Below are 9,650 nucleotides of genomic sequence, written 5' to 3' on the forward strand. Positions count from 1 at the left end.
ACTTAGAATGAAGGAAAATCATAGCATAAGAAATACATTTTTGACATTTTGTAACATGTAAATTATATTATCATTAATGTGTAAATTTGCACCAATTACGTGACTCAAGAGCGCAAAACTTTCTGTAATGGGTTTGAAGCACAAAAATACAGTGTTTATAGTCAGAGGGCAGCCTTTACTTTCAGTAATGGTTATTCCCTATGGGCTGGAAAGCAAATTTGGCTTTAGGTTGTAAAGAGTTTTCCAGTGCCAAGGCATTTGACTGCCCTTTTTTTCTTATTCTCCGTTGTCTTGCAGACCAGACGACGTGCTTCTGCATCGCACTCATGATGAGATTGTCCTCCTGCATTGCTTCCTCTGGCCCCTGGTGACATTTGTGGTGGGCGTTCTCATTGTGGTCCTGACCATCTGTGCCAAGAGCTTGGCGGTCAAGGCGGAAGCCATGAAGAAGCGCAAGTTCTCTTAAAGGGGGAGGAGGCTTGTGGAAAGCAAAGCACAGAAGCTGTACTCATCGGCACGCGTCCACCTGCGGAACCCGTGTTTCCTGGCGCAGGAGATGGACAGGGCCACGACAGGGCTCTGAGAGGCTCATCCCTCAGTGGCAACAGAAACAGGCACAACTGGAAGACTTGGAACCTCAAAGCTTGTATTCCATCTGCTGTAGCAGTGGCTAAAGGGTCAAGCTCTTAGCTGTATGGAGTAACTATTTCAGAAAACCCTATAAGAAGTTCATTTTCTTTCAAAAGTAACAGTATATTATTTGTACAGTGTAGTATACAAACCATTATGATTTATGCTACTTAAAAATATTAAAATAGAGTGATCTGTGTTATTTTCTATTTCCTTTTTTATGCTTAGAACACCAGGGTTTAAAAAAAAGAAAAGGTGAGGACATCTGGGTTTCATTTGCTTCTGCTAGGTTAAACTTTTACTTGACAACAAGGATTCCTGCTGAAGTCTGAACCTTACTGTGTAACCCTCAGTTTCCACTATTAAAGAGTATCTTTTGACGTCTGCTTGGAAAACGAATAGTACACTGGTAACTCAGTCTCCAGTCACCTCTGTGTCTCTTAAGCAAGACATTCGAAAAGATTGGGAAAACATCCTCCAACACCTGCCTTTGCCTAACCATTATTTTTCACCAGATTACTTCTTAAGAGAGGGAGGTGATTCTGAAGAAGGTTTCTATCTCAAAAAGCACTGGGCTTCTTTATTCATCTGTTCTTGTTGTTTTTGATGGATTTTTTGAAATTTATGTGCAATACAATATACACGATGTGAAGGACACTCTTCAGCTTAGTGAAATGCTGTTTTTTTTTTTTTTTTTTTTTTTTGTAGGTCAGAAACAAACATCAAAATCAGTTCAAGCATTTTGGGTTTTTTTTTCTTTGTCCTTGCCTTGATGTTATGAATATTAAAACAGGAGGATTGCTGCCATTGTTCAGTTTGCTTGGACAAACCTGGAGATGCAACCCAGCTCACATCATTGCTACTGATGAGCTTTCTGTGCCTTTATCAAAAGTTTATTGAGAAGACCATATTTCTTCGTATCTGTTTATAAACTCAAATTCCAAGTATCAAATCGCAGGTCTCAGTGAACATCAAACCTACTTACTACACAGAATCAAACCTTTGTTTAGGTGAGATGTACATCATTAGTGGAGGAACAACTGACAACATAATTTCGTTTTGTTTTCTTGTGATACTCTTCAGACATGCTTCTATTAGAATAAAGGTAAACTGGAATGTAGACAAGTTCCCCTCAGTTATTTCCATGGGGCTGTAAAATATATATATGGAATGATGGTTTCCTGACTTTTAGTCCACATACCAATGTTTTCTTTTTTTTTCTTTTTTTTTTTTTTTTTTTTTTTTTGAGATGGTGTCTCGCTCTGTCGCCAGGCTGGAGTGCAGTGGCGCGATCTTGGCTCACTGCAATCTCTGCCTCCTAGGTTCAAGTCATTCCCCTGCCTCAGCCTCCCGAGTAACTGGGACTACAGGCATGCACCACCACACCTGGTTAATTTTTTGTATTTTAGTAAAGATGGGGTTTCACCATGTTGGCCAGAATGGTCTAGATCTCCTGACCTTGTGACCTACCCACCTTGGCCTCCCAAAGTGCTGGGATTATAGGCCAGTGTTTTCTTAATTTTAGAATGTGAGTAACTGAAAATCATAGTCTGTGGAAAGGTGTTGAATTGAGTATAATCTTCTGTTTATTTTTGTGTTTTGTTTTTTAACAGATGGGGGTCTTGCTGTGTTGCCCAGGATGGAGTGCAGTAGCTACTCACAGGTGTGATCATAGCGCACTGCAGCCTCAAGCTCCTGGGCTCAAGCAATCCTCCTGCCTCAGCCTCCCAAGTATCTGGGGTTACTGGTGTGCACCACCATGCTTGGCTCTAGTAATTTTTTTTTCTAATTCAAAAGTTACAGTTTCACTGTGAAAAAGGCCTTGAACACGCTATTTATGACATCTTTTGAGGCGGCTCCAGTGCCTTGACTTCAATCCCGGTTTCCGGTTGCAGCATCCTTGTTGTCTTAGCAACACAGTGAACTATTCTGAAGCATAGAGTAACACGAAACTGGAAGTCCAAGAAATCATCTCTGCATCACATTATGGGAGATGAAGTCTGCTTTATCCATTTTATCTTTATCCAGTTGTCTATGATTAATTGATTACAGAGTAGAGTAAAGTAGTGCATGGATATACATTTGTGTTGAAAAAAGGGGAAGTTGATATATATCAATCTTAGTTTTCATTTTTCAGTTTGATATACATTTACATTAAACGCTTCCCTTTATGCCAAAAAAGTATATGCAACTGTATTCTGTAGGTTGATTTTTGGAAAAGGGGAGAAGCACACTGAATTCATAAGGTCACGTGTAGTCTTAAGGTCTTACTTGCTTACAGCCAATTAAATTTGAAGCACCTTATTTATACTTGTTAAAGGTAAAACCCAAAGGAACAAGCAGAGGACATTTTAGGTTCATGAAAGGTAAATAAGCTTACCTTCTTAATGTTTTCATCCTCTTTTTGTATAAATCAGAAAATGATCTAAACTGCTGTAACAAAGAGACCCCAAAATAATGATGGCTCATGTAAGGTAGTAATTTATTTTTTTCTCACATAGCAGTCCAGAAGTAGCTTCGTTTCACAAGGTATTCAAGGGATCTAGGATTCATCTACCTTGTTAGTTCTCTTAATACCCAAGGGTATTGTTCTTTCCATGGTCAAAGCTGGCTCAAGACTTCCTAGCGTGTGGAAAAAGAGGAAGTTGGGAGCAAGCTATTTCCTTTTTAGGAAATTACACCCATCACTTCTGCCCACAGTCCCTTCATGAATACTTACTACATAGCTATACCTAGCTTCAAGAAAGGCTGGGACGTGCCTCTAACTAGATGGACATGTGCCCTACTAAAACTCCAGGGAAAGGGTTCTATTACTAAAGCTAAAAAGAGGGTAGTTAATACCAGAATTAAAGACAAAAATGATAGCAGCCAATGGCCCATGCCATGATAATCTGCTGAGCAGGCATGATGGAGATCCCTTGCCCCAGCAGAAAGCGAGTTCCTTAGTGAAACCATGAATCTGCTATCTGGAAGAAACTCCCTTGTCCCTTGTCTTCTGTGGTCCCTGGTTTGACCTCTAGGAAAGTCTTGCTCATCAGCTTCTGTGGCTCCGTCTGAAACTTTGGAGGGCATCACAGGTTTTGCAGCCCCTGCTTGCTGGTGAGATTTTTAGACCTAGATTGCCTTAGAGACTGAAAAACATAGGCTTTTATAGGCCAGGGTTTTAGTTCCTTTGACTGTAATAAAGACTTCAATGCCGTTTTTAATGTTGATTGCTGACATCTTTGAAGCCTCACCTTTCCCTTTCCCCTTATGCTGCACATCTGGGCAAGCTGATGGAAGCATGGGTGCCTCCTCCTTTGGCCCCAGCAGGAAGTTCAAATCACACAAGCCCCGGCATACGTGCAGGAAGCTTCACCCCAGCCTCACACTCTAAGACGGATAAAAGCCAAACCAATTAAGCCGTTTCTCGACCCTTTTGGGAGCCTGCCCTATCTCCCTGGAAAGTCTCAGTATGTGAGTAATAAACCTTTTTATACCATTTCTTGTGTGTGTGGCATTATCAGTCTCAGCATCTGAACTGAATTCATGGTGATTTTCTCTGAATTTTGGGAGGAGGAAGTTCATCTGACATCTTAAGGGTCATCATAGCATTGGTGACATCATTTTATCAAAAACACTAGAGATTTCCGTTTCATTTGCTTTCAGTCAGTTCATGTGAAAGTAGCCACAGCCAAAGAGCTGCTCTAGTTATAGTTCTTTAAGCCAGCAATGTGTTATTTATTAGTCACTGTGCTTGGCCCATACCTCTGTCCCTCAAATTAATGGCAGCCACCTTGAAGTCTTCTCCAACAATGAGTTTAAGTGGTGATGCAATATTCTTCATCTGGTCTTTTCTGCCGAAATGACTCCCATTGTCTGCCCAGAACACAATGGAGACTTTGTTTGTCTGTTTGAGACGGAGTCTTGCTCTGTTGCTCAGGCTGGAATGCAATGGCGCAATCTCGGCTCACTGCAACCCCTGCCTCCCGGTTCAAGCAATTTTCTTGCCTCAGCCTCCTGAGTAACTGAGATTACAGGCTTCCGCCACTACCCTGGCTAATTTTTGTATTTTTTAGTAAAGACAGGGTTTCACCATGTTGGCCAGGTTGATCTCAAACTCCCGACCTTCGGTGATCCACCCGTCTCAGCGTCCCAAAGTGTTGAGATTACAGGTGTGAGCCTCCGTGCCCAGCCACAGTGGTGACTATTGAACAAAACTGAATAATAGTCACATCTCCTGCTCCCTGGAATGCAGAAGCAATTATACTTCAGAGATTGGTGTTATCTACTTGCAAACATTTTATTTTTTGACCTTACAGCAACTACTTTGATAGTACCTCACTAAAAACATCAGCAAGGAGACGCCAATATACATTGACCACTCTGGTTCTAAGTGCTTTCCCCATAGCTAGTCTGCCTTTCAAATTGTTGCTGGTGTCAGTTTTACCTAGTGATTGGTCAAAACATAACAAGGGTCTCTAGTTTTTCATCCTGCAATATCGTTTCCATACTGCCGGTTGCCTGGCAACACATATTTTAGATTTTTGTTATGATGGCACTTTTCCATTCCTGTGTATTAGTCAGCTAGAGCTGCATAACAAATAGCAAAGACTGGGTGGTTTAAACAACCAAAATTTGTTTTTTAACAGTTCTGAGGGCCAAAAGTTCAAGGTCAAAATGTTGGCAAGTTTGATTTCTCCTGAGGCCTCTCTCCTTGGCTTGCCGATGGCTCCCTTCTTGCTGTGTCCTTACACTAGGCACTTGTGCCCCTAATGTCTCCCTGTGTGTTCCAGTGTTCTCTTATGAGGACACCAGTTTCTCCCGAGGCCTCTCTCCTTGGCTTGCAGATGGCTCCCTTCTTGCAGTGTCCTTACATGGCCATTGGTCTAGGCACTTGTGCCCCTAATGTCTCCCTGTGTGTTCCAGTGTTCTCTTATAAGGACACCAGTCTTATGAGATTAGGGCCCCTCTCTATGACTTCATTTAACCTTAATTATCTCCTGAAAGGCCCTATCTTCCAATATAGTTACATTGGGGCTTTGGGCTTCAACTTATAAATTTTGGGGGCCTACAACTTAGTCCATAATATTCTGGTACCGAATTTAAAACTATTAGGGTGTAGGCTAAGCCACTGTAACAGAGAAACCCCCAAATACTATAGTTCCAATAAGATAATTTATTTTCTTTCTTGTAGCCATCAGGAGGTAACCCATGAAACTGTCCAGGGACTTATATTTATTCTACCATTATTTTTACTCTATTATTAGTTTATATTATTATTATTATTATACTTATTCTACCACGTATTCTGTCATTCCCTAGAGTGTCCTCTTTACAGTGGTCAACATGTGGGATGGAGAAGAGAAAAGTAAAGGGCAAGCACATACATTTGAATAAAATGAGATAGAAGTTGCACACATCAAGTTTGTATATTCTTTTGGTAAGAAATTAACTGCAGAGGAACCTCTTGCTGATCAGCCTTGCCTTCTAAAACCTGGGACAGAGATTCTATTATTAAAACGAGGAAAGGGAGAATGAACCAGGGGGATGATTATCAGTTCCTTCCTACATTCCTCTTGTATACATAGTACATTTTGTATTGAGTATGAGAAGAGACTTGGACCTAAAAAGATAATAGTTTCCTGAAATGTAGATGATTCTTTACATTTTTATTTATCTAAAATTAAAGTTTACCTAATTTAGTTTAATTATTTTACTGATTAAAATTAATCAGAATTTTCTTAAAAATCAGTAAGAGATAAAAACATAAGGGAAGCTTTGTTGCTTTGCAAAATAGATATTTCAGGAAAGTAAGAGGAGAGGGCTGTCCTAGAGTATGGAGTACAGAAGTTGGACTTAGAAATAGCCAAGAGAGTTTGAAATATTCAAAGAATATATACAATAAAATCTGTAGCCTTTTTTAAGAAAATTAGAATTTCCATCTCTCTGAATGTATTCCAGTTGTAAAAAAAAGTATTGAGTTTCCTATCATACAGAAGTTTTTACAATTGTAGGAAATAAGAAAATATTCAGAAGGCTACACAAGGTGTTAGAAAAGGGGACAGGGATATAATGGCTTACTAGCTTATTAGAATGAATTTGTTTCCTCATGAGGGATAATCTAGAGAAAAGAGGCATGGAATAAGAGCTTTGGAACCAAACAGTCTGAGATTGAATCCTGGCTCTCCCTTTTGGCATCTGTGTGATCTTGGGCAAGCTATGTAATTTCTATTACAGCTTTGTTATCTCAACTATAAAATGAGGCTGATACTGATATATCATTGGAGAGGACTAAATGAGACAATGCAAAATGTGTACTTAGCACAGTGCCTGATCCATAAATACTAACATGATGATGATGATGGTGGTGGTGGTGGTGGTGGTGGTGGTAGTCGTGATGTTGGTGATAATAACGGTGATGATGATGGTGGTACAGCATTAGTGCAGTAAAAAGGAAAAATGAACTCAAAACTAATTTTTCCTCAAAATCTGTGTTTTTATTTATCATATGCTTCTAACTTAGTCCCCACCAGTCTAAGACTAAAACAATATTGGGATTTTCCTTTTCTGAAGTTCTATCATTGGCAAGTTGTTTTTATTTCCAGAACTCCAACTCAGAAGAAATCACCTCGGAATTCATTGTCTATTTAACAAAGTCAAGATTCTTCAAGTTCTCCATTTTATTCAGTATTAAGTAACTTTTAAAATATGGCTATCTTGAAAGTCTCCACTTCCTCATACTTAGCAATTTCTAGCATTATTAAAAAAATGTTACCTCTCTTTGATGCAAAGCAATTACTGGCATACTTCCTTCTCAGAGAGGAAATCCAAAGAACATGATCCTTTCTGCCTGGTCCCTGTACAATACTGAAAACAACTAGGGTAATTTTTTATTAATGCATTCTTTTAAAAGATGCAACATTTCTATCTCCAAGAAGTTTGAAATATATAAAATGTATCCTGTGTCTCATTATCAGGTCTCTGACTGAGAGTAACTTTTACAAAGGTTTTTAGTTTTTTTCCCCTCTATGCTTCCCGAAGAATGACTAATGAGGCTGATGAATGTCATCATAGGAGTGCCGCATTTCTGGCAGGTAGAAAAAGATCAAATTAGGGCTTGGATTTCCAAGTGATGTCTCGAAACAATGAGAAATTCAAACAAGACTACCCTGAGTCTATGCAGGAATTGGTAATGTTTGAAATTTGGGAGAAATGTTTTAATTTTTGTGAAAGTCAGTGGTGTTAAAGGTCAGAAGTGTAACTACCTCCAGAGTTCTAGCATTCAGAGTAGTGAAGATGTGGTGAGAGTTAATGAAATAAAATCAAGAAAGGAAAAATATATATGTTGATGTCAGGAGATGTGCCTGGTTAAACATAAGTTCTTTTTTTTTTTTTTTTTTTTTTTGAGACGGAGTCTTGCTGTGTCACCCAGGCTGGAGTGCAATGGCCAGATCTCGGCTCACTGCAAGCTCCGCCTCCCGGGTTCACGCCATTCTCCTGCCTCAGCCTCCCGAGTAGCTGGGACTACAGGCACCTGCCACCTCGCCCGGCTAGTTTTTTTTGTATTTTTTAGTAGAGACGGGGTTTCACCGTGTTAGCCAGGATGGTCTCGATCTCCTGACCTCGTGATCCGCCCGTCTCGGCCTCCCAAAGTGCTGGGATTACAGGCTTGAGCCACCGCGCCCGGCCAACGTCAGTTCTTGTTCACAGCAAGTAGAGATGTTCAGTCTTTCAGAGTTACTGCCACAGGCACGATACACCTTTCTCCACATCAGGAACCTGAGAATTGTTTTCTGTTTTCCCAATTCTACAAGGGTTTATAATTCACAGAACAGTGCAGGGATCGCTTTTGGACATTTGTCCCCTTTATCAGACAGCAGTTAATGAACTTGCATCTCTGCTTTAAGCTTAGGACACCTAGGTGAAAGCAGCCGCTGCTGAATTAGTGTGTACTTCATTAGAAAACGAACGTGAGGAAGATTCCTGGCGAAAGTATGGCAGTGGTTTCTGAGCCTGCGGGGTGGGCAGTGCTTAGTCAGAATCTCAGACCCTGATCCTCCAGCTCATTCTACCCCCCAAAGAACAATATATACACATTTATTCTTCTGCCAGTGCCTGAAATCAAGCTTGATCAGCCATGGCAGTAGGATGGGAGGTGACCTAGAACAGACCATGGGAAAGTAAGAAGAGAGTCTTGGACTGGGATGATGTTGATGTGTTCTTGAGGATGTCTTTCTGCATACACCTAGCTGTCTGCTCTTATCACTAAGGTGGCCTAGAAAATATAGCCAAAGAAACATATGCTGAATAATTGTGGGGTATAGTTCTATCCTGTTATCTGGTAAATATTAGATATATTTCTTCTCTATAGGATTTTCTGTATATGACCATAATGGATGAGACCCATCCATTCCCTGGCTTTTCTGTGATCTCAGCTGTGATTTCCAGATTATTATCTCTTGCCTTCCCCTGTTCCAATCTCTGTATGTATATCACAATAGCTCAGAAGTATTCCTAGGTCTCTGTCTCAAGCTTACTGATGGACAGAAATTATAATAACAGAGTGATGGGACAAAATATTATCAGACAACATGGATAGGGAACCATTTGCCTGGCTCAGTTAATGTGTCCTTCTGAAAAGTTACTGAAATATATCAAACCATATAACAACCTTTTCCTAATACCTCAACATTTTCATTACACGCTCTGCAGTCCAGTTGCACTGTACTCTTCTCAGGACCTTGAGCCTCTCTTCTCATCAGGTTTCAATATCTGGTTCTTCTGATCCATCAGGTCTAAGCTTAAATATTGTCTCTTTCCGGAAGTCCTTTGTATGTATGGTGACCTTATGTAAGCAGATTTCTCCTGTCATTCTCTCCCTTCATGCCGCTTTCTTCTTTTCTAGTACTTTTAATTGCTTTACTTCTTGATTTATTTGTGTACTTGTCTCTTATTTATCTCTCTTTCTAGTTCTAAGATTTGTGAAGGTAGAATAATGTTGATGGGCTTTTTTTTTCCACCACTGACACAGTGTCATA

The 9,650-nt window shown here is 40.1% G+C and overlaps 1 protein-coding gene across 1 annotated transcript in view; it reads left to right on the plus strand.

The window, feature by feature from the left end:
• The window catches only part of KCNMB4 (potassium calcium-activated channel subfamily M regulatory beta subunit 4), a 65,524-nt gene extending 61,414 nt beyond the window's left edge, over nt 1–4,110 (plus strand). The window contains exon 3 of the mRNA XM_050746594.1: nt 298–4,110. Within this exon, the coding sequence (XP_050602551.1) occupies nt 298–466 (169 nt within the window). The 3' untranslated portion in view covers nt 467–4,110. The remainder of the gene's footprint in view (nt 1–297) is intronic.
• The last annotated feature ends 5,540 nt before the right edge of the window (nt 4,111–9,650 follow it).

This window comes from Macaca thibetana, chromosome 11 (genome assembly GCF_024542745.1).
Source record: "Macaca thibetana thibetana isolate TM-01 chromosome 11, ASM2454274v1, whole genome shotgun sequence".
NCBI classification, from domain to species: domain Eukaryota; kingdom Metazoa; phylum Chordata; class Mammalia; order Primates; family Cercopithecidae; genus Macaca; species Macaca thibetana.